Source organism: Plecotus auritus, assembly GCF_963455305.1.
Source record: "Plecotus auritus genome assembly, chromosome: 3".
Lineage (NCBI taxonomy): Eukaryota > Metazoa > Chordata > Mammalia > Chiroptera > Vespertilionidae > Plecotus > Plecotus auritus.
In genome coordinates, this window is record NC_137772.1 from 100,477,499 (window position 1) to 100,503,235 (window position 25,737).

The following is a 25,737-nucleotide window of genomic DNA, read 5'->3' on the forward strand; positions in this document are numbered from 1 at the left end:
AGACTCAACCTGTAACTGAGTTATTGGCTTGCTGGGATCACTGGCTCTCTAACCTCTCCCTGCACCTTCCAATTCTGGGGCTCAGTCAGCCATAGGCAGCTCTTCTCCCTCATGAGACAATGTATTCTGTCCACCATAAAAACTGCCCTCATTTTGAAAGTCCTTCCTTTCTGGGTCTGCAGTTTTTTATCATCACTCAGGTCTGGCCCTGTCAAGACATTAGGGATAAGTTCATTAAATGTTTGACCAAATATAGCAGGCTAATTTTTAGTTGATAATTTTGTATGGCCCCGAGTCATGTCATAAATATCCAATGGCCTTTGGCACAAAAAAGGTTACCTACCCCTCCTAGGGCCTGGGAGCATGCAGGCAGGAGGGCAATCATACACTCAGGGCTGCAAGCTGGAATTCAGGTCCATTTCTGAGTGTCTGGGTTACCTTACACAAATTTCTTAATTTCCTCTGTAGATTGGAAAAAACATTTTTTCTTCTGCTCCTGGGGCTCCTGGATTAATGAGATAATGTAGACTACCTAGACCAGAGCCTGGCTCACTGTAGTAACTCAAATGCCAGGGGTTGCCTGTTGGCTTAACAGCGCAGTGGAAAACGGTCTTCGGATGAACTATGGGTCAAAGAGCCAGAATAATTCGCAGAACTCAGATAACCTCCCACCTCCCCGTGACCTCGCTGTATTTCAATTCACATTCATTGCCAGGTCCCCGTCTTCTCAGACTTCTAAAATCTTTTGTTTCTCGCCCCCCCCGACCCCCCCAACCTGGGCAGCAAAAAGAAAGTCAGAGGAGTTCGGCGTCTAAATGAAAATGAACCCATGCACAGGCGCTCACACTCCTCCTTGTACCGGGATTGCGGGGCAGAGAGCAGCCAAGCAGCCATGGCTAGCCAGGACCGCCGCAAAGGAAGTCTCAGAGCTGAATTGACAGCTTAGAGGAAAGAGGAGGAGAGAGCAGCCGGCGTAGGAGGGGAGAGCGGCCGAGAGGAGGGCGGAGACACATGCGCGCTGCCTGCCACCGCCGCCGCCGCCGCCGCAGTCCTTAGCTTCCCCAGGACAGGAAACCTTCGAGACCGGGCTGCCACTGCCGCCTCTTCCTCAGCCCCTCGTTCTGCGCCTGCCACTCCCTCCTCCCTTCTCCCAGCATCTCTTGGTGGAGCATTGCAGGAACTCGGCACCTGGTGCCGTCTCCCCTTCCCGGGGTAAAGCTGTGACGCCCCCCCCGCCGCAGGAGCGGCAGAGCGGGTGGGGGTGGGGGCCCGGGAGAAGATGGCGACGCCGGGAAGCGAACCCCAATCTTTCGTCCCTGCCCTTTCGGTGTCTACTCTGCACCCACATCATCATCCCCACCATCACCACCACCACCACCATCAGCACCTCGGAGGAACCGGAGCCAACGGCGGGGTTGCGGGAGGCAGCGGCGGCAGCAGCGGGGGCTTCAACCTACCCTTGAACCGGGGGCTGGAACGCGCACTGGAGGAAGCCGCCAACTCTGGAGGGTTGAACCTCAGCGCTAGGAAATTGAAGGAATTTCCCAGGACCGCGGCTCCCGGGCACGACCTCTCGGACACGGTGCAGGCAGGTGAGAGAGGGCCGAGGGGCAGTCAGTGGGTGTAAGTGCTGCCTGGCTGTCATGCCTTCCCCGACACAGCGGCCAGTATGAGATGTCGCTTCGCTGGGGGTCCAGGGGCCGGTGCTCTCCCGAGTAAGGGACCGCGTGGACGCAGTCGAGGCGGGCCCGGCAGAAGGCATGGTGACCCCCGCCTTGCCCGGCGGCGGGCAGTGCAGCCCGGGGAGAGCTGGCTTGTGTTTTGGACTCCGACTTCCCCGCCAGTGGCGGCCGCGCCAGGGCAGTGGTCGCCAGGCTGGGACTTGCGGGTGCACTGCGGGCGCGCAATGGAAGTGGAGGGGGGTTCAGGCGGCCGCGCAGGCTTCCTGGGCTCGGCGCTGAGACTGGGAACCCGAGCGCCGCGTCTGCGCCTCTGACCCAGGCAAGCCCTCCTAGCGTGGAGGCGTCGCCCATCCTGGTGGGGAAACCTAGACAAAGGTGGCGCGCCCTTGGCCGACCCGAGGACATCGGCGTGGTGCCGCGAGGCCCTCTCGGCGACACAAGCGATAGGGCAACTCGGTGTCTACAGGGTGGAGGTGCCGAGGCTTCCTCTTCCTGCGTACGCGCGGAAAGAGCCGCTGCGATTGTCGTGAATCCGAATCCGCAGTCACTGCGCAGGAGGTCGGCTCTGATTCCTTGCGTTTAGCTAACCGCCCACACGGTTTGGGTCCTACCCACCGAAGCTTCCTAGTTTTCTGTAACCTGATCTTTGTGGGGGCCCTGGAAGGTACGGCATAGCATATTAAAAGAAAGTAATTAAAGTGAGCCTGTTTTCCTGTGTAAGCCGGACAAGTTATAACTCGCGCCAATGAGCAGCCAGCTTTTTCAAGTTATGTCATGTGTTGACATATTTCTGAGACCTCTGCTTTCTCTTTGGTAGTCGGAGTTCCTGGAGTGGGATCTATAAACAGGAATGGGGCGGTGGAACACGATTGGGGCCTTGGGATCCCTACAGAACTGACTTGGTTTCCTACCATCCGGTTCAGCTCCCTGAGGGAGTGTTCCATCTTGGCAAGCGCCCACCATTTCCCAGTGCCCCATTTTGGAACCGCTGCCCAGACCTTCTGGCTGTCATCACCTCTGGAGCCCAGTGTCAGACCCCCTGGATTCTGGATGGACTCTCAGCTCCAGATCTCCCAGTTTCCTCTTGTGGGGAAAGCGGTTCGTTCAGGCGAACAAGCACTTGGCTTTTGGAGCTAGGTTTCCAGTGCTTTTTTTTCTCCCTTTAATTCAATAAACATCTATGGAGAGTCCCAATGAATATTTAGACAGAGTTCTGAGTTCAGTGGAGGCAAACAGGGCTCTTCAGGGTCATTAAACTTTGTAATTTGGATTTAGGGACAGTCAGGAATAGGCAAAAAAGGAGGGAATTTCCAGAGTTGAGCTGTCAACAGCTGGGGAGTCTCTTGATAGGATCTCTTAGTTATATTTTCTAAAGTGGAAGTTATTCCAAGAATTGCCTGAATCATTAACTTAAAAAAAATCTGTTAAGTTCTACTTTTTGCCATAGAATGTACATGAACTATGGAAGGGTTAGATATGACTGCAGAAAATGGAGCTGGCATGACCAATAATAGTAACATGTGCTTGTACCTTCACTAGGGGGTTTGAAAGTTGTTCCTCTACTTCAGTTATGCTGCCCTTTATTTCCAAAGTAGGATAAACTGCTGTGTTGGCATTTCTTTGAGAAAACCTATGCTTTTAAAAGCAGGGACAACATCTTTACGTTAAGAACTTGCTATGTGTGGTAAATGCTTACAAATATTCCTATATTCCTTTTTTGCTTGCTTGTGGTGAGCTTAGGTTGTGAGTTTTACAAGTTTTTAATTGTGAACCTCATTTGCACGTGTTTCAATGCTCAGAAAATTCTAATGAGTTAAACTAAGAGGCTTAATGGTAACTCCCATAAAAAATGCAATATTAATAACGGTAGGAGACTGTCACCTAAATTTGTGGAAACTTACCACAATCTAATAAAAATTAAGAATATTCAGGGTAGTTAGCTATTTTACATGTGAGTATCTGAACATGTTAAAGATTTGCTTCTGCAAAATATCTTTGCCTCAGGTCTAAAGCTGGGTGTAAACCAAATGTGTGCTAGTATATATATATATGTGTGTGTGTGTGTGTGTATATGTATATGCCATATATATACATATATACACACATATATGTTACTTTTTTTTTCTCAAAGTTGGCACTCAGTATTATTATTATTGTTTTTAAATATATTTTTATTTATTTCAGAGAGGAAGGGAGAGGGAGAGATGGAAACATCAATGATGAGAGAGAATCATTGATTGGCTGCCTCCTGCACACCCCCTACTGGGGATTAAGCCTGCAACCCAGGCATGGACCCTTGACCAGAATCAAACCTGGGACCCTTCAGTCCGCAGTCCGATGCTTTATCCACTGAGCAAAACCAGCTAGGGCAACACTTGATATTATTTTATATTAGTTTCAGGTGTACAGCATAGTGGTTAGACATTTACATAATTTACAAAGTCATCTTCCTGGTAAGTCTAGTACCCACCTGGCATCATGCACAGTTATTACAATGTTCTTGGCTGTATTTCCTATGCAGTACTGTACATCTCTGTGACTATTTTGTAATTACCAATTTGTACTTCTTAATCCCTTCACCCTTTTCACCTAAACCCCGAACCGCCTCCCATCTGGCAACCATCAGTTTGTTCTCAGTATCTGAGGCTGTTTTTGTTTTGTGTATTATATTCTTTAGATTCCATATATAAGTGAAATCACATGTGTTTCTCCGTCTGACTTATTTCACTTAGCATTATATCCTCTAGGTCCATGGTCGGCAAACTGCGGCTCGCGAGCCACGTGCGGCTCTTTGGCCCCTTGAGTGTGGCTCTTCCACAAAATACCACAGCCTGGGCGAGTCTATTTTGAAGAAGTGGCGTTAGAAGAAGTTTAAGTTTAAAAAATTTGGCTCTCAAAAGAAATTTCAATCGTTGTACCGTTGATATTTGGCTCTGTTGACTAATGAGTTTGCCGACCACTGCTCTAGGTCAATCTCACAAATGGTCAGATTTTATTCTTTTTTATGGCTGAGTAAAATTCATTTGTATATATGTACCATATCTTCTTTATCTAATCATCTGTTTCACCCTATGAGCACTTTGGTTTGCTAATGTGAATAATGCTGCAATGAACATAGGGTGCATATTTCTTTTAAAATTAGTGTCGGGTATTATGGGATGCCTTTTATTTTATTTTTTCTTGTCTGATTGCTGTGACTAGGACTTCCAATACTATGTTGAATAAAAATGGTGAAAATGGACATCCTTTTCTTGTTCCTGATCTTAAGGTAAAAGCTTTTAGCTTTTCCTGTTGAGTATGATGTTAACTGTGGGTTTGTTATATATGGCCTTTTTTATGTTGAGGTAGGTTTCCTCTGTTCCCACTTGGCTGAGAGTCTTTATCATAAATGAATACTGGATTTTGTCAAATGCTTTTTCTGCTTCTATTGATATAATCATGTGCTTTTTATCTTTCATTTTGTTTAGGGGGAGTATCATGTTAATTGACTTGTAGATATTGAACCAAACTTGCATCCCATGAATAAGTCTCACATAATCATGATGTATGATCTTTTAAATATATTGCTGAATTTGGTTTGCTAATATTTTGTTGAGTATTTTTACATCTATGTTCACCAGGGATATTGGCCTATAATTTTCTTTGTGGAACACTAGAGGCCCAGTGCATGAATTCATGCACCAGTGGGGTCCCTCGGCCTGGCCTGCGGGATTTGGCCAAAACCAGCTCTCTGACATCTCCTGAAGGGGTCCCAAATTGCGAGAGGACACAGGCCAGGCTGAGGGACCCCACCAATGCATGATCAGGGTGGGGAGGAACCATGGGAGGGCTCCAGGGCGGGTCCGGCCCATCTCACTCAGTCCCAATCGGCCAGACCCCAGCAACAAGCTAACCTACCGGTCAGAGTGTCTGCCCCCTGGTGGTCAGTGCACATCATAGTGAGCGGCCTTAGCATATCATTAGCATATACGCTTTGATTGGTTGAACGGCCAACCAGATGATCGGACACCTAGCATATTAGGCTTTTATTATATAGGATCTTTGTCTGATTTTGGAATCAGGGTAATGGTGACCTCATAAAAATGATCTTGGGAGCCTTCCCTTCACTTGAATTGTTTTTTGAGTAGTTTGAGAAGGACAGATGTTAACTCATCTTTGAGGTTTGGTAAATTTCACCTGTGAAGCATCTGGTCCAGGACTTTTGTTTGTTGGGAGTTTTTTGATTACTGATTTGATTTCTTTGGTAGTCATCAGTCTGTTCAGATTTTCCGTTTCTTCTTGATTCAGTCTAGGAAGATTGTATGTTTTGAGGAATTTACCCATTTCTTCCAGATTGTCCAATTTATAATCCTTTGTATTTCTGTGGTGTCAATTATTTATCCCCTTTAATTTCTGATTGATTTATTGAGACCTCTCTTTTTTTTCTTGATGAGTCTGAAAACCAAATGTATTCTGTCCTTTGTTCTAAAGACATTTACTGAGCACTTTTCCTTATTTGGAAGAACAAAAATCAAAATAAAGCAAGAGTTAAAATTACCTTCCGTTTGCACTGTGTGAATGGATAGTATGAGTAATAGCATATACAATAAAGATAGTGGTTCCTCCTAGATTAATATTTAGTTTACAGAATATCTCTTAAAATGAGAATGGCACATGAAGGTCCTTAAAGACCTAAGATTAAAGTGTACTTCTTGAAAAATTTTATAAGATAGGAGTGGCATAGAAATATTTTCCTCACTGTTCAATTGTACAATACAGGCCATTGGGTTTCTACCTTGTAAAAGTACCTCTTCTGGCAGCCACCTATGCAGAGTGCAGTTCTCTGCACTCTTGGACCATGCAGCTTATCTGAACAGAAGATGTAAAACAGCAACATAGAGGCCCTGTATACATCAGTAGATGTCTAAAGTCAGTCATTCAAATGCAAACACATTTTTCATAGGGAAAAAACTTGGACTCTCACTTTGAGCCTGTTGAGTTACTCGTTTTGATTTAAAGTAGTTTTGTTGTCAGGGTCTGGTCTTTTTGCAAGTGAGAGGGAGGAAGAAAGGCAGATCCACTCAGGCTTGGTGACGCAGGTGACACTGGCTGAATGGGAGAAGTGTGAACAAAGAGCCGCGATCAGCACTTGGTGTGTGCACTGTGCTATCTGCATTATTCCTCTCAGTCCTCTCTAGAAGCCTATTCATAGCATCATTTGCAGCAGGGGAGATTTCGATTAGGAGAAGTCAGGTAATATGCTCAAGATCATTCCCCGACGTAGATGGTGAACCCGTGATTGGACTTTGACAATTTCACTTTAGTATTTACATTTTTTACTATATTCCTATTAAGCAGGGAAAAGGTGGAGAAGAGCAGAATCTGGGGATTCAGTAAAATAACATTCATTCCATAAATACCCACCAAGCACCACTGAGTGCCAGGCACTGTTCTAGGCACCAGGCATACAGCAGTGACCAACAGAGAATTTATTGATAAATACTTATTTGTATCCATTCTTACAGAGTTTTCATTATACTTGAAGAGGGTTGGGGAGATAATGAACAAATTTATTTTGCAGGATGAGTAGGAAGAGTTATAGTATAGATATCTTTGTTTTTAGAAATATACATGCTGCATTGTATTAAAGGTGACTTGAATGGCTTGTAACAACAATAGCACAAACAATGACTAGTAATAAACATAAAGAGGCATAATATTGAGCCTGATGAAAAGTATTACACCAATATATATATATATATATGTGCCTAATATGCAAAGTGTCCCCTCAGGAGTTCGACCAACCAGGAGTTTGACCAACCGGAAGTTTGACCGCTTGCTATGACATGCACTGACCACTAGGGGCGGTGCAGAATGAAGGAAGGCCCCAGCCAGCAGCCAGCAGCCACTAGGGACCCTACCTGTGCATGAATTTCGTGCACTGGGCCTCTAGTATGTGCATAAGGAAAGAAAATGTTTTTTTTTTTCCCCTCCTAGATTTATCAAGTATTATCATTTTGGGATGGAGAAGTTCAAAAGGGTGTTTGCATGATTAAAATAAAGCAGATTGATCTGAATGAGTGAAAAATGAAAGTGTCTGTCTCAGGTTGATTGCAGAAGGTTCTAGAAAATAAAAGAAAGTCCTAGGATTTGATGTGCAGAACAATTGTTGAAAATGGTCCCATTAGGGAGAGGGTGGAGTATATCATTGACAATATCTTTGTGAGAGGGCTGGAAGCAGAAAAGACTACATGGGAAATGAAGAGCTTAGGCAGGCAGGAATATAGAATTGAAGCATAAAAATATTCATTGAGGTCCTGCATATGCAAGTGCAGAGGATGGTAGATGATGCAGAGTGTAAGACAATACAGGAATATAGGAGAAGCAAACAGTTCTAGAAAGCCATGGGAACCTCCAGACAGATCGAGGTGAGATGCCAAATACCACAGATAGACTGTCTGCAAAATTCAGAGGAAAAGGCCATTTCAGTTAAGCTGGCTAGGGAAGACTTTCATCATAGCGCAGGTGGGATTTGGGTTAGGTTTTGTAGGATGAAGAGAGTTTGGATAGAAGTGCCTATGAAGATTCTGTGGTTGGAAAGATGTGAGAACCTGACAGAGACTGAGGTCAGTAAATAAATTAGTAAGAGAGCATTTATGCCTATGGTCATATCCTCCCATCCGACTATCACTGTATAATGGGTAACAGAGCATAGGGCTCTTATGCCCTTTATTTGGACATGGCCCACAGGCCTGGGATTTGTCAGCCTGTGGGACTAAAGCCCTAGTCTGAGCTAGCTCTCTCAAATGTCTGTACACATTCAAAGAATCTTCTGTGAGGTATGTAGGCAGGCTTATCTACTGAAGGCTGACTTCCCCATCCCAGTACCATTCTATAGCAATGGAGTCCTTGGGATATTATTAGGACTCTTTTAGTCATTGGAATTCACACAGGACTTGATAAAGAGAAATCTCTTTGTTTTGAAAAACATGTTCTGTTCCATAATCTTGGCCATAAATATTTCTCATTACAAATGGAATGACACTTTTGAAATCACATACTTAAAAAGTTATACCTAGTATCAAATTGTTTTCTGCTATTAAATTTATTAGTTACTGCTGTAACTATCATTTATTGTAATCACTACTATATTAATGCCTATTTTTATTACATGTATTCAAAATACTTCTCCATTAACAAGTGATGGGTCACATCCTTTTTCACCCTAATATTATCTTTTTCTTCTAATAGGTTTAATTTCCTTCTTGTTAAGGTGTAAAGACTTCTAAAGTAAAAACTTTTAGAACAGCTTAGACAATATATACTATATGGTGGCTGGGAATCATGTTCAGATGTGCTCTTCCACTAGTCTGTGTATGGTGAAAACCGTCTCCACAGACAGACTGCTCGTATCATTGTTTGCATGATAGACTGCTCTTTATTGAAAAGGCAGGAGCACACTACTCATGTTTCCAGAATATAATATACAATTATAGGCCATAGGATGTAAAGTTTTGTTCTGTGCCAGTTTATAAAGGACATTCAAGGTTTGACCTTCATCACTGAAATGATTCCACTGAACAGTCTGTCAGTCACTGCAACATCTTATTTGATTTTTGGCATACCCCACTATTTCAAACTTTATCTAAATAATTGACTAAATTTTTTTTTTTTTTTTTTAGTTTTGTTGCTAACTTAAATTTTTCCTGCTGTGGTTTAGCAATTCTTCAGAGTAAGCGTTTAAAGGGTAGATAGATACCTTTTGGAATCCATGTTGATGTTGATCAGTTCAGAAGTCAATTTATTTTTGCTCTTGCTGTCCTTCTGGTGTGTACAGACTTATTCTATTCTGTTATTCAACTCCATCATTGCTTATTTAAACATAAATTGTTTCCCTATTTTGTGTGTACTTTCTATTTTTCCCCTTTTTATATGTCTGTATCTATATCTATCTAATCTATATCTGTTGATATAGATACATATACAGCTATAGATATAGGTATAGATATAAAGACTTTTTGTTTAGACTGGGCAGCATTTAATTTCTCTTAATAGCTCCCCAAAGTCATCTCTCCACGGGTACTGCATTAAGTGTGCTTTTCTAGAGATTTGGCAATTTAAATGGCAGAAATGCTATTAACTCTACTTAGGGTTGTTATGCATTCATTAGTCAGGCCATATTGTCTGTGCATCACAAAAACCTCTACGTGATGCCACTTTCCAGGTTTGGTTTAACTTTCTGGAAAATCACACTTCTGCCTTAGCCTTAGAGAGACTCCAGGGGAATCTGGCCTGGGTTTAGATCTGGTAATGCCACTAAGATCACCATTTGTGAACACTTTCAATGAGGTGTCAGTTGTTGGAGTTAAGGTAAATTGGTGTTAATAGCAGTGTTTATTTCAAATTATAAAATTATAATCTATCATAAAAGGTTTAAGAATGTCAACCATAAAACCCAACTACATTTACATATCTGATGCCTTTATGTATAACTTATAAGAAGTCTAGAAGTCTGTCATTGCTGCTAATTTTTTGTTGTCTGGAAGTTTTCATGCACCAGAATTTTCGGTTGCTATATTTTAGATATTTTTTGTGTGTGTGTGATGTAATTTGTATTTAACCAAAACCAAACCAAACAAACAAACAAACAAACAAAAAACTGCTAGAGAAGGCAAAAGTTAAAAAAGAAAGGTGAGAATTCCAAGTAAACCTTAGTTTGGAAAATTGGGCCTACTAATATAGACGCAAACTTGAAGCATGCCTGTGTTTTCTGCATCTTAATTTAAGAGTTCAGTAGTGCTGCTTCCATGTACTGTAGTAAGAAGGCATACATTTGGAAGCCATCTGTTCCCACAAAGTAACTCAAAAATAAAGTAAGATTGTTTACATGAGTAGAAAGTTGATGACTGTGAGAATTTGGCTTTCCTTTTTAACAGAAGGGAAATGTTTTTATAGTCAGATTTCTGTATATGTTCACTGGCCATAAAGGAGGATATAAGTGGGAAAAAGAAAACCAAATTAGAGAACAATGTTTGATTTGCAAAACAGAAATACTTTATTTTTTTGTTTGTTAAGAAATTTTTGCTCCTCTATTAATATGATGTTGATACCGAGCCATCTCAATTTATAGTATATCTGTTACTCTTCCAGGACATTTTTAAGCCATCAGAGTCAGGCTATATGATTTTGGAATCTTCCTTGATGCTTGCTGTTCTTCCTTCTGCTGTGTTTCCTCAGTCTGTTTGCTGGAGGGGACCTAAGACCCTGAAGATGAAACAGGGCCAGGAGCCATTCAGCTCAGTGAGTCTTGAATTTTTCCTCACTGTTCTCTCCAAATGGTCAGAAAGAAGCCACATCTTAGTTTTTTAATTTTCTGGCTTCTCCTGTGGCTTGTGCAAGCCAACCTTTCAGTGTAAGACATGGAGTTTTGCTACACAATGTATTTCTCTAATATTCTTTTAAAAATATTATTTTTATTTCAGAGGGGATAGGAAAAGGAGAGAGAGATAGAAACATCAATGATGAGAGAGAATCACTGATCGGCTTCTCCTGCACACCCCACACTGGGGATCAAGCCCGCATCCCGGGCATATGCCCTGACTAAGAATCGAACCATGACCTCCTGGTTCATAGATCCACGCTCAATCACTGAGCCACACCAGCGGGCTTCTTTCATATTTTTGATGTTGATGCCCTACAGCATTAGGAGTAGCATCTGTGTGTCTGACCTGGTTTCATTAACTTAGCTCTGATTTAATTCACTTTATCTCTGCAGGCAACTGTGACAAGTTCAAAGATAGCACTATCCACAGACAGCCTGACTTGGCTTTCCTCTAGATTGCCTTCATTTCACTCTTGCAGGTCATTTCCCCCACTTCCTCTTCCCTCTGCCCTGTAAGATTCTGCTTACCCCACTCTCTTTTGCCCACCGCCTAAGCCTGCTCACAACACACAGGACCCTGCCAGCCCCTCCTTGAGGATCTGAGTACTGCAAGCCTTGAGGCACCTTTGCATTATTTCCTTATGATGTTTTTTGATAATTATTGCCTTCCTCTTTTGGTACTTTCCCATGTTTAAGGTTTTTCCACCTTTATTGGCCCGTGAGGTCTGGCTAGGCAAGGATTTTTCCCTATTTTTTATGTGCCTTTCATGGCTATCACAGAAAGTGCTAGATACACATCAGTGGATTATTCTGCCTCTTCTTTCCCACTTATAGTCCACTCAGTCTCTCCACTAGTAATCCATCATCTTGGATCTCTCGTGATGCCATCCCCTACCTGTACACATTTTGCTGATCTGCTGCCATTTTCTTGGTGATGAACTTATTTTTTATCAGATGGCATTTTTTTTTTTTTTTTTTTACTTCTCAGCATCACCCACTATATTAGTTGGCTTGGGCTCCCATTACAAAACACTACAGACTGGGTGGCTTAAACAACATAAATTTATTTCTCATAGTCCAAGGTGTTGGCAAGGATGATTTCTCCTAGGGGTCTTTCTCTGGCTTGTAGGTGGCCACCTTCTCCCTATGTGTTCATATGGCTTTTCCTCTGTGCCTGCGCATCACTGGTGTGTCTTGTGGGTCCAGACATCCTCTTAAAAGGACACCAGTCACATTGGATGAGGTCCTACCCATAGGAGCTCATTTAACCTTAATTACTGTAAAGGCCTGATCTCCAAATACAATCACATTCGGAGCTACTAGGGGTTAGGGTTTCAATATGACTTAATTGGGGACACAATTCAGCCCAGCACGCTCTCACCTCTGGTGTAGCTGGTAGCTCCAGCTCCTCCCCCAGCCTGTATAAACTGACTTTGCGCCTGTACATGGCTGCCCTTCCACAAGTCTGGGACCTGGCCTATCCCATCCCAGGACCTAGCACAGCACGCTTGTGTTCCTGCCTGGACCCAGTAAATGCTTTTGAGCAGGTGAATGTACTATGAAGTGGGGAAGGAGCCTCCTTTATACTTAAAAATGGGTGACTCTGGCTTGTCTAGGGCCCCGTTCCTTCTTCACCATCTCTCAAATTGAGCGTAGTCTTTCTGTTGTTTGGCAGGCAGATCCCCAGAATTATTAATTTCCTCTCAACAAGAGTTAAAACAAAGATGAAGCTGTTTCCCATCAAAATTTGCAAGTGTTTGATAAATCAGTGATACATTCAGAGGTAGAGTGAGTTACCGTGAATTCTGAAAGAGTTGGAAGGGATTTTATTGTATCAAAGGTTGCTTGGAATTAACAAGTAAAGCTAAACAGTTTTTGAGCACCTATCTTGGATAAGGAACTGTGGATGATTAAGAAAATAGAGACATAGTTCTACCTACTTTTCAGAATTGCATAAGGATTAACAAAATAACATATCCCTTATCAGATGTATCATTGGCAAATATGTTCTCCCATACAGTAGTTTTCCTTTTCATTTTGTTGTTGCTTTCTTTTGCCTTGCAGAAGCTTTTTAGTTTGGTGTAGACCCATTTGTTTATTTTTTCTTCCTTTGTTTCCCTTACCGGCGATGTATTGGTAAAAATATTGCTATGCAAGATGTCTGAGATTTTATTGGCTATGTTTTCTTCCAGGATTTTTATGCGTTATGAAGTCAGAAGGAAGGGATGTTGGGGGGGCTGGATAAAAGAAGATGAAGAGAGTTGCTAAAGAACATGTATACATAGCCCATGGTCAGACAATAGTGTGGTGAAGGCCAGGGGAGGCATGGGCAAAGGAGGGGGCTAGGGGATATCTGTAGTAGTGTCAACAATAAAAAAAAATGTATTTGAAATTACTGTACACATATGATATTTTCATTAATAAGTGTCATTTTCAGATAAAGCCTTTCAGCCCTCAGCCAAAATGGCTTTTTTCCCTCTTCTTTCATCAGTATAGTTTAGATGTTTAAAATGTTGGCTTTGTCCATTGTAAATTGTGTCACTCTGACCAGATAACTTAAATCTTAAGTATCCATTTCCTCACCTGTAAAATGGGAATAATATGTACTTAGTAGAGTTGTTGTAAGGACAATGATTATAGTAACACTAGACAATGTTATCAAGTGCTTTCTTTGCCAGATATTACTCCAAATGTTTTGGATGTAAATATATGTATTAAATATGTTTAATGTATGTAGTACCTCATTTGGCTCTTGCTACGTGTTTGTTTTAATTGTAGTAGGAGCTTAGTAACTAAACTGTTCTAGCTGTCATCTAGGTTCCACCTAACTTCCTGTATCTGGTTCAAATTTATCTGATTTGTAGCTTGAAGAGGGAGTTTAGGTAGCTAGAAACCATTCATTTACATCTCTCTCTCTTATTTAATAACTGAAGATACTGAGGCCGAGGCAGCTTAAGTCACACAGCTGGGTGGATGGGTGCCTGAGCCAACCACAGTCTCACAATCTCATACCAAAGGGCTGTTTCTGTAGAGCCAGGAGGCAACATTGGGATGGATGGAAGACCTCCCTGCCTCTGTAGAGTTCTCAGGTCAAACCCACCCAGACCAGCCATGTGGAATATCCCTAAAAGAATCAAAAATACCATGAAACCTTTAATAACATCTGGTCCATCTGGGGAAATAAGTTATAAAACTGATAGTGGTTATAGATGAAATGTGTTAGTTCAGGATTTTACTGCATGTGGTTTGGGGGATATGCCTGGGCCCCATGTAAATTGGATTCCAAAAACTAAAAGGTGTGTAGGAAGTCCCCAACTCACAAAACAGAGGGCCATCATGGTCTTTCATTAGCAAGGTTTTCCTTAGACCTTGGAATGTATTTTCCTATGGAACTAAAGTAGTAAGTGGTGGTTTGGTTCTCTCACTAGCCCTTTAATTAACCCTAGCAGAGGTGGGCCTTCATGTTAATAGTGATTTCTTTCTTTTTTTTTTTTTTTTAAATGCAACCTCAGTTCTGACATCAAGTTCTGAATCTGAAGATTTTGGCATCAGTCTGTGAATGAAGTTCCCCTACCGTCCTCCAGGCCCTTTGGTCAGTGGGCCCAGCATACTGGAGACCCCCATCTCATTGTTGTGGGGAACAAAGGTTGGCATTTAAATCAGTGGAGTCGGCTCTGGGACTGGATGAGGCCTCCAGGCCGAGGAGGAGCTGATTCAGGAGATGCCCACTGAGGGAGACGGGCAGGAATTTAAACATTTCTCTGCTTAATTTTTATATATTATCTCCCTGATTTATTAATTTCAGAATTTGAGGCAAGTTACTGAATCTCTGAAATTCAGGTTTGTATTTGTTAAAAATCAAAACACTCTTCTCCTTCAGGGTTGTGACGAGGCATGAGGTAAGGTGTGGTGCCCAGGCAGAATAACGGTGGTGATCAGTAGAGTGATCAATAGATGTCACTTGCCTTCCTTGATTCCCATTGACATTATGTGTCATAGTTTTCTCAGGAAAATAAATAACTGCAAGTTGTCAATGTATCATTAGCACAGTGGCTAAGAGCACAGACTGGGCTGGGTCTTAGTCCTGGCTCCACCAGGACATGGCTAGTTCTTAACCTCCCTTTACTCCAGTTTCCTCATCATAAAATGGGGATAATAATAATAATAATAATAATAATAATAGGGTTATGGTGAGGAATAAGTGAATGAATATCTGTGCAAAGTGCTTGGCACTGACGTTTGCCAGTATTAGACTCCATTATCTTTAGCAAAGAGATTCAATCTTATGAGGCACAAGAAGACTAGTTATGTTCCTAGAAATAGTGCGACATTAATAAAATGGTATTAATATCCAGAAAGCTTGAGTATACATGTTTTCAGTTTGCGTAAGTGATATTTGTATTCTTTTGACAGCATCTGGAGGATAGTAGTATAGGAGGTTTTTATTATTCCAGCTCTAGCTATTCAGAGCTATGTGAGAAATCTCAGACTAGATGGTGAAATGGTTTTCCTTGGGTTATGTTGCTAGTAAGTGGTTGAGCCAGGACCACATCTTCTGAATTTTGATGTGATTTCCATTCATTCCTCAATTTAAGTGTTAGGTATGATTTGATTTTATCAGGACAAAGAAATCATGAGGAGGACAAGGCTAATAGAGCAGAATAAGTTAAGAATTCTCCCAGTGGAGGGTGAGGAGTCATATTCTGGTGCCACACTGTGAATTCAGGAGAAGGGTGCTGGGAACAAGGCTTGTTTTGGGGCAGGGGATCAGAGAGGGGGGAAGGAGGGGCTGGGCCTGAGAGGAGTGCAGCTCTTCGTCCTCTGCAAGAGTCCTGCATTGATTTAAAAGCTTTTCCATATTAAAAATAAATAAATAAATAAATAAATTGATTTTTTATGCTCTTGGCAAAGAACAGTTTTGTGAATCTTTTTATGTTCTTAACAACTGCTCTGAGGATGAGTAGCTAATAATTTTTCTATAAGAAGTGAGAAAATTTCTATGAGGAGGCAAAGATTTAAGAATACATATATAGATTTAAACATACTTCCTCTTTTCACTGTTTTTCTGGCATCTAACTTTTATTTTGAACTTTAATCAGAAGGTAGTTCATTAAAAGCTTTGCAACAGGTGCCGTATCACCCTGAAGTTACTGGTAAGGGAACTGATAGGGATACCATCTAGGTCCAGGGTTCTTGAGAATGTTTCCTCATTCAGTTCTCACTACCACTTGGCAGGGTACGTAGTGTCTTTGTTGCTGGGAAGGACACTTGTCAGTGAGGCAATCCGAGTGTTTGTAGATCTAGTAGAGACAGAGCCCAAATTGGAATCAGAACTCCTGTTGAAGTGCCTGAGCCCCTGCTATGCTTTTTTATAGTGCCACTGAATATTTAGAGTGGAGGATTGGGTCAGAGGAGATTTTTCAATGAGAATAAGCTCGGAGCATTTTGACAGCAATCCTTGGGGTGACTCAGAGACTGAGGAGCAGATCTCTGAGTAAGACCCAGCTTCTGTACTAATGTTATTTCCCCCACTAATCTGAAGGTGGATGCAGGGCCCAGGTGTAGGCACAGCAGTTTAGTTCTAATCCTCACTTGTTTGTGGTGGCCAGTTATCAGCTCCATTTCTAAGAACTGTGTTTTAAAGCAAGTGATAATTAATAGTATTAAAAATTCTCCAAGGTATGTATTACTTAACAATGTAAATAAATACACATTTGGGTTTTTATTTTTGGTATAAAATTTTGTTAGACTATAATAATATGTCACAGCGTATTTACAATTTATTAGATTGTATTCCCTCCAGCGAGAAAAGAATGAATAGCCTTTGGGTGAGTGATCAGGAAGTTTACTTTTTAGAATGTTGCCTTTGTAATATAAGTGTTTACATTCTAAAAGCTGTTTTAACTCTGGCTGGTGTTGGTCAGTGGTTAGAGCGTCAGCCTACGCATTGAAGGGTCTCTGATTTCATTCTTGGTCAAGGGCATGTATCTGGGTTGCAGGTTTGATACCCTGCTGGGAGGCAACCAATTGATGTGTCTCTTTCACATCTATGTTTCTCTCTCTCTCTGTTTCTGTCGCTCGCTCTCCCTATCTCCTTCCCACTCTGTCTTAAAAAATCAGTTGGGTGAGGACCAACAACAACAACATCAAAAAGCTGTTTCATTAAGTAGTTACCATTGATTTGATATATAAAAATGCATTTTATTTTTTAATGAAGATCTTTGAATACATTTTTACAATTGTATAAATGAAATAGCATGGCAGCCCATTTTGGCTAAAATGGCAGCATAGTTTATGATGAAATAACCAAAAGTTTTTGTGTTTATGCAAATTGATGTGATTTAAAGGAATCTATGCAATTGAAGGCAAATAGATCTTTCTTTGTACACTTCCCTTGGAGGTGTGGATGATAATCTCTGCATGCAATTTAAAGCAATTATGTATTTTTGTCTGGTCTTTAGAAAGCCTGATTAAATCAAAGTTGATTTTAGTTGTGCCAGTCATTCCAGTGGTTATAGTCTTGTAATAAACACGTAGCTGTGGTTTGTACTGATATTTGAAATTAATACTTTCTTGTATCTAGGTCTAGGCACTACTTTCAAGCACTACTATTCTATAACTTCACTGATGTCCCTAAGGCTGGTCCATTTCATGAAATTCAATTGGCAGCTGTGAAGACTTGCTGTTGCTCCCACCCCCACCTGCAAAGTCCTAGCAAACAGTATGTTAATAAAGACTTGATATCTTGCCAAAACCGGTTTGGCTCAGTGGATAGAGCGTCAGCCTGCGGACTGAAAGGTCCCAGGTTCGATTCCGGTCAAGGGCATGTAACTTGGTTGCGGGCACATCCCCAGTAGGAGGTGTGCAAGAGGCAGCTGATCGATGTTTCTGACTATCACTCTTCCTTCCTCTCTGTAAAAAATCAATAAAATATTTAAAAAAAAAAAAAAAGACTTGATATCTTAAAGGGAAATTTGCACAGTGGGGGTTCTGAGATACTGTGCCCTGATAGAGCCCTTAATGTCTGCCTCATAGAGTGACAAAGACAGCATAACCCAGCTAAGTGCTTTCATAATCAGGCGTCTGGGTCCTTCTAAAGTGGTTTCATAGTTTTGGTGTGTGTGCCCCCTTGTGTCCCATTGTCTCAGACTCTTTCTCCTGGCAGGCAGGCAGACCAGTTTGTAATCTCAATACTACATGGTTTAGAACAGTGGTTGTTGTCAAACTGTGGCTCGCGAGTCGCAGTTTGCCGCTCTGTTGACTAATGAGTTTGCCAACCACTGGCTTAGAAGAGGCCTGTCACCTTTGAATGAAAGACTTCAGCTCTCGAACATAATCACTTTCCAGAATTCTATGCCACACTCTTTTATTTTTTTCAAAAGAACCTTAGGTCACTGTGGACATCATAGGAGGTGCTTTTATAGGAGGCTCATAAGTAGTATCATCTTAAATCCAGCTTTGCTGAATACAATCTGGTTTATACCTCTTACCCTGGCCTAATGAATAATAGCACCTCCTTTTAACACATCCTGATTTGGGTGACAAATTATATGGTCACTCTACTGGGACTGTATACACCATCTATCCTATATAAAAAAAGGCCAGCTACCATAAGTGTAACGACCAGGGACCAGAACCACCACGGCCCCTCGCCAGGCTAGCCCCGCCCCCAAGCAAGTGGTTGAGGTGATCAGGCAGGCAAGCAAAGTGGTTAGGGGTGATCAGGCAGGCAGGCAGAGTGGTTAGGGGCAATCAGGCAGGCAGGCCAGCGGTTAGGGGTGATCAGGCAGGCACAAGACAGATGGAAACATTCTGTGCCCTGATTACAATGGTGACTGCGCAGGAGTATGCCATTGTCAGAACCCATCGAATTTTACACTTAAAATGGGTGCATTTTGCTGTGTATAAATTATACCTTAATAAGGTAGACTAAAGATACACCTATATATCCATTATTCAACTTAAAAAGTAGAACATTTTCACATCTTTTTAGCTCTTTGCATTCTACATATCCCTGATTGACAAGCTGTTTTAAAACACAGAACATGAAAGAATCTATGCCTGCTATTAGAAGACCAATATTTCCATTTTAGTGGACAGATGCTTTGATCTTCATTTTTTTTTCTATTTGGAAACAGCTTGTTAGCTGTCTGTTTAGTCACACTAATATTCTAACTCTATTTATGAGTGGCATTTTATTTTATTGATAGAAAAAACTGACACAAAGCCAAGGTTTTTGGGGTCACTTGGGATGATGAAGTGCAAGTCCTAAGAGCATTTTTTGAGCACCTATTGGGTGTTAGCGACTTTGAGGACATGATCTCATTCTTCCCCTCAGCTGAGTAAGGTAGGTGTCATTTACCTTAAATTTTTTTGAGTGCAGAAACTGAGGCTCATAGATGTTAAGTAGCTTGATCAATATCCCCACATGGAAAGTGAAGGAGCCAATTTGAACCCCAGCTGTCTGACTAAAACGTTCACTTTTCCTACCAAGGACGTTGTCTTTAGAACTGCCTTTTACTGGAGAAAGTTGAGCACATGGGCTAGACCTGTGGTTGTATCCTATAGCACTGGGACCATGCGAAGGTCACTTGCACATTTCCTACATCATAACTGTGATCTTGCACACTCCTGGCCCAGCCTCCTCCTGCAGCTCTCTCTTGCTTGCCCACCCAGGGTCAGCTGCCTGACTGGGGATATAATGGGCCTCTGGAATCTGGTGCCACCCTGCTTACTTCATTGGGTTTTTCTCTCACCCTCCTCATGGGTCTCTGTGGCTCCAGCTGCCTTTTTCTTTAATGATTTTTATGTCCCAGGTTAAGTGCCTCTACTTCACCTTTGATCATGCCTCTCCTTACCTCTCTGCATTTGCCAAGTAATATAAAACAGACAAACAAAAAACAACAACAAAAAAATAAAACTCCAGTTCTCCAGTCCCTGTTCGTCATTCCAAAATCATAACTCCTGCCTCTTCAATGATGTCCCAAACCCCAACCTCCCCAGCTTTTTTGCACTTTATGCTGTTGGTGTATAATAGGCACTTTAAGTGATTGAGTTGATCCTTAATTGTTCTTTAATTTCATGTCTTTTCTCCAACTTATAATAACAATAAGAATGATAGTAACTTTATTTATTGAGTCAGGTATTGTGTTAGAGTACTTTAGGCAGCTTCTCTCATTTAATCCCCCAAGAATCTTAGGATATAGATATATATTTTCTTCCTTTTGACAGATGAGAAAATTGAGTCTCAGGAAAAAAAAAAAAAAAAAGCTAGTGTTACATAGCTATCAAATGGAGACACTGGGATTCAAATCCAGTTTGACTTGAGTGGTCACATCCTACATTTTACTGACTCCTGTGATCTCTTCAAGAGAGTGGAAAAGAAAGGAACTGTCATTTAGCGTGCCTTTACTGGGCATGTAGTAGAGGTGGTTTAACATACTATCTCACATGATTTTACCCTAATGCTAAGAGTTAGATGTTATAGTCTCCAAAAAGAAATGAGGCTTTGTTTAAATAATTTACTCAAGGACACAGAGCTGATGATAAGTGGGGACATCAACATTAAACCAGGCCTTTCTGCCCCTAGAGATACCCCACTATGTGCATGAGAAATTCCATCTATATTTGTTTTCTGATTCTCTGCAGAGCCTAGCACAGTGCTGGCTATTAGTGAGCTTCAACTAGTTATATGTTGATAGAAAGAAAAAAGGTTCATTTTATTCTGTTAGAAGCATGAACATAGAAGGTATATTCTAGTAGGGAAGAGTGGAGCCCATAAAGAATGTTATATTTTGAGAAGAAACAATGTACAAAAAAAGATGAGGTGGAATAGATGATACTTAAATGGCATGGCAACTGCAGAAATTTTTTGGTATCTTTTGAAAGATTTACTTTATACATTCTTGAATTTTACGATAGTAGAGCAGAAATGTCTACAATTAAAAGACAGCAGAGGATGACTTAGAATTCCTGTTCAGATTTTGCAGTTGCTCTGTTGTTAGTCTACTCCATCAGCTGAGTCTGCTCCATCAGCTGACCTCCCCACTTCTCAGTGTCCTTCTCAAGTGCAGTGTTAAATGCTAGTGACCAATTTTCCACCCGCTCCCCCCTGCTTCCCTTGGTCAATTTGTAGACCATTGAAACTCACCATAGAACTCATCTTCAGAGTAATTAACTATTAAAAAATGAAACTCAAACAAAAAAGGAACTATTTCATGTTCTAAAAATATGTTAACCATATGTTAGAATTTTGTTGATCAAACCACACATTCTCCAACTGCCCTGTGCACCTTGTGAATCTCAAGTTGTTAGTGCAAGTAACCTAATTCGATGAGAGGACAGGTCTACATCAGGTATGGTTCCTGGGTCTTGGGATATATCCTCTATTTTCACTTTTATCCATAGAGTCTGTTGAATGTGCTAAGATAACAGTTAGCAGTGGTGTTTGCAGTGGGTGTGTTGTTGGCATGAGGACCAGAAGAGACTCAATTATGGACTTTTGAGTAATGGGCACCAACTCTGCCTTCCAGATGTGGCCCTTTGTGCTCCCAGTACCCGGAGAAGTGCTAGCTGGGTGCACTGGGTTTTCACAAAGTGTGCTAGCTGTGTCATCTCCCAGGGCAATGGAGCTTCTTAGAATTGTACATGATGTGAAAATCCTCCCAGAATAAATACCGAAGTGCTCAAATCACCATGTTCTTGTTACTGGCTTCTATTCCTTTCTTGTTGTGACCATCCATGACGTCTCAAACCATCATTGCTGTTTAGGTATTGGACTTGGAGTCCAAAAGATCAAGGTCAAATTCTGGCTCCATCGCTTACTTATTAGGTGACTTGGACAATTCATGTACCTCTCTGAGTTCTGGTTTTTCATCTGTAAAGTGAAAATAATAAAACTTATCTCATGGGGTTACTGTGATGATTAAAATAACAAATTCTGAGTATATCACACTTGGCTCCTGTAGGTGTGTTTGTATGTGTGACATTGGTAGTAGCTGCTTTTTGAACTATGGTGTCCTTTTTTGGGGGGAAAAGGGATCTTCTCACTGATCCCAATCTCCATCTGTGCTGGGACTTGCAACTGTCTCTGTCATTAGTCTGGGAACATATCTCTTGCCTCTGTTCCCTTGGTCTGCCACTCCCTGCACTCCTCTTCCTCCTTGTACTCCCCACCCTTGGCAGTGCCTCCCCTGGCTGTCAGTGCTACTCACCTAGTCTGGAGCTTTACTTGTTGACTGGAGGACTTTGACTGTCACCCCTTGGCTGCCCGGTCAGCTGCAGCTCCTCTGAGGCTGTGGTTGGTTCCCTGACCGGATACGTTTGTCATCTTATTTGAGCTGTCCTGAGACTCATTGCAACACTTTAAGCTCTGTGATTTTAATTTGGGACACAGCCTATGATATGGCATGGTGTCTGAGCTTTTGGTAAAAGATAAAATGGGAGGGAGGCAAGGAAGAACAGGGGAGGGAGGAAAGAAGGGAGAGAGAAGAAGAGAGGAATGGTTGCTGGTTGGAGAGCAGAGTGATGTAAAGGGAAATTTTGCTTAGCAATATGAATACTTAAGAGTGATGATTCTTAAAGGATGGGATATAGTTTGGCAAAAATATTTATAACCATTATTATCATTATATTGATTAAAGGGAAAAATCTCAATAAAATCTTTTTAACTTGTGGCATAATGTAGAATATAGAGTGAGAAGGCAGTGTATAGGGGTATGGGTAATAGAAGGTACTGAAACATCACAGGACTAAAAGGCTTTTTTAAGTTCGAAAGTTCTCCATTTACCCCTCACACTGCATGAACTAAGAAGAGCTGTGTTTTTTCATTCATTCATCCAACAATGTGAACTGCCAAGGAACTTGTCCCTTCCCTCTGCTTATCTCCGTATGTGTGATGAGTATAGCAGTGTACACTGTAGCTTGGATCCTCATCTCCAAGGTTGGGGTTCCTGCTCCTCCACTTCCTGGCCTAGTGATCTCGGGCAAGTTACATAACCTGTCTGTGCTCTAGTCTCCTCACCTGTAAATAAAAATGATAATTGTATCTATTTCAGAGGCCTTTTGGGAGCAGAACATGTAAGGAGTGTAGGACAGTGCCTGACATATGAGCAACACTCAATACTTATTAGTTATTATTTGTTTCTTATTTGTTTGCTTCTTTCTTGTTATCTCCCCCTCCATCATCAAATGCTGAGAGAAACCTAGTTTTTCTTTTTCTCTTGTAATTAGTCTCCCTAGTTCCTAGGACAGTTTCTAGCCCATGGTAGGAACTTAATAAATATTTCAACTCATTAGGTGACTAAATGAATGGGGATGGTTGCTTCCTATACAGTAGTGAACAAAATGTGGTGCCTGCCTTCATGGAGCTGCCAGTTAGTCTAGTGGAGGAGAAACTAGTGAGTACAATGACAAATGGTGACAGTTGACATGCAGGGAAAGAACCAGGTGGGGCTGTTTTGGATTGCATGCTCAGGGACAAAGTGGCATTTTCAAACTATGTTGAATAATTGACTGATAAAGAGGACACCTTTTCTCTCATTGTCCATTTGAAGACTCAAAATACAGTAAACCCTCAATTATGTGGATCTCGATTTAATGGACTTCAGATTTAACGAACACAATTTCAGGTCTGTATGTCATATGTGAAAAATTAACACCCTATTAATTTAAAAATGCTTTTAACCAAGATTTGCTTATAATTAAATTAACAGGTTATTTTTTTTGTTATTAATTCACTTATTTTAAACAAATTTTAGCAAATAGGCCACATGTTGGAAAAAACAGTTTAGTATTTTTGCCAGCATAAATAAATATTACATATGTACAACTATAGTCTACATATTTAAATCCAAGAGTCACTGCTTGTAGTATTCAGTGAATGATTAGCATGTGATCACACTGCATCATATGAGGTACTTGGTTCTGTTGTTTCATGGTGTGACTTTCTGTAGCATTTTTTTTTTGGTAAATCCTCACTCAAGGATATTTTTCCATTGATTTTTAGAGAGCTAGGGCTGCAGCAGTTTTAATGCATGCAGGCCGATGTTCTGATGTGGGCTAAGCCACAACCCATTTGTTTGCTCGAGGTGACTAATGAATGCACACATTTACTAGACCTATTCAGTATAAATATAAAGTTACAGTAACACATAAATTAAACTTTTCATACATAATTATAAATGTGTCTACGTAAGTAAAAACAGGTAAATTAATTTGTCAATATTTAACATACACATTTGGAAAACCTACTTTATTTTATAACGGACTTTCTGCTTTAATAGACACCTCCTTGCCCGAATTAGTCTGTTATATCAAGTTTTTAACTATAATTATTTTGTGAGTTCCCCCTCCTGCTTTTTAAAGCATTTCCATCTCAATTATTTCCTCTCTTCAAACATATAAACCGTGTGTGCCTGTTCTAATGTTTTAAAAAGGAAGTTAAACCTTAATTACTTAGAACAGTGGTCGGCACACTGCGGCTCGCGAGCCGCAGTTTGCCGCTCTGTTGACTAATGAGTTTGCCGACCACTGACCTAGACTCTTGATTCCAATAATTACAGGCTGTTGTTGTTCCTTGTGATTAAGCCCCTATTCCAGTGGTCGGCAAACTCATTAGTCAACAGCGGCAAACCACGGCTTGCGAGCCGCAGTTTGCTGACCACTGACTTAGAAGATTTAAAAAAAAGTCCATCTATGCTACTTAAAACTGATTATGAAACGTACTTGTTTACTTTTAGTTGCTTGGAAATTTCTTTTTGTGTTTTTTTTTTTCATTTTGGTGTATGGGATTTTTTTGTTTTTTCTTCATCTTTTTCTTGTCTGTTTGGATAAACTCAGCCAGCATCATTATTTTTGACAGCAGTAACCATAAAGATTCTGCTTATTCTTAGCCTTTGGTTTACATTAAATATTTACAAGTACTTTCTTGAATGTTACAATAACAGGTTCTTTTGGCCAATTGGATCAAAATATGCCTGATATACCTGACCAATAAGGCAGTGGCTCCTATTTGGGCATGCTCTTTCCATTCCTGTCTGACCTGGACAATGACTTGACCATGGGAGCAGACCTGCTCAAAGGGCTGGTTCTGTGTTGCTGCTTCTCCCCCTTGTCACCAGCACAAAGGGTTGTGTTCTCTCTTGCAGATTAGTAACTTAAAGGTGCAGAGTGTTAAGCTCAGCTCTGCACCCCAAACGTAGGAGAGGATTGCCTATTTAATGGTTTAGCTTCACTGAACCACAGGATGTGTGTACGGTTATTTAAAGAAGGAAGTCTTACTGTGGCCTTGGTTGTGGTGCTAGAACTGGGCTTGGGTGGGCTTTCCATTTCTATGCTTTGCACACACATGGTTCTCCTTCGAAGCTGAAGGAGAAATTGCTCTGAAGCCTATATCTGCAGAATTAAAGCTGTGTGCATGTGTGTTTGGGAGGGGAAGGGTGGAGTGGTCTCATTCCTATTTGTAAAAATTCTCAAGGATTTTTAAAGCCTTGCCTGTGTATTTTAGCTTTTCAGTTGACAGCCAGTAAAGCTTCTAGAGCCCTGCCCGGTGCCATAAAAACAGTTGGCAATCGATGTAAGAATGTCCTTTTCAATTTTTTTTTCTATAGGATTTAAATTGTCAGTGTAAATCTTGTTAGAATTCCCAAGTGAAACAATTTAAACGCCCTTCCTTCTACTAACCTGGATTCCTGC

The 25,737-nt window shown here is 41.3% G+C and overlaps 1 protein-coding gene across 8 annotated transcripts in view; it reads left to right on the forward strand.

Moving 5' to 3' along the window:
• The first annotated feature begins 1,003 nt into the window (after nucleotides 1-1,003).
• Nucleotides 1,004-25,737, forward strand: part of LRCH1 (leucine rich repeats and calponin homology domain containing 1) — a 252,676-nt gene continuing 227,942 nt past the window's right edge. For 6 of the 8 annotated variants that reach the window (XM_080662526.1, XM_080662528.1, XM_080662531.1 and 3 more), the window contains exon 1: nucleotides 1,046-1,592. In XM_080662526.1, the coding sequence (XP_080518652.1) occupies nucleotides 1,280-1,592 (313 nt within the window). In that variant the 5' untranslated portion in view covers nucleotides 1,046-1,279. Of the gene's footprint in view, nucleotides 1,593-25,737 lie in introns of all 8 variants that reach the window. The other 2 variants (XM_080662530.1, XM_080662525.1) reach the window with 2 other exon arrangements.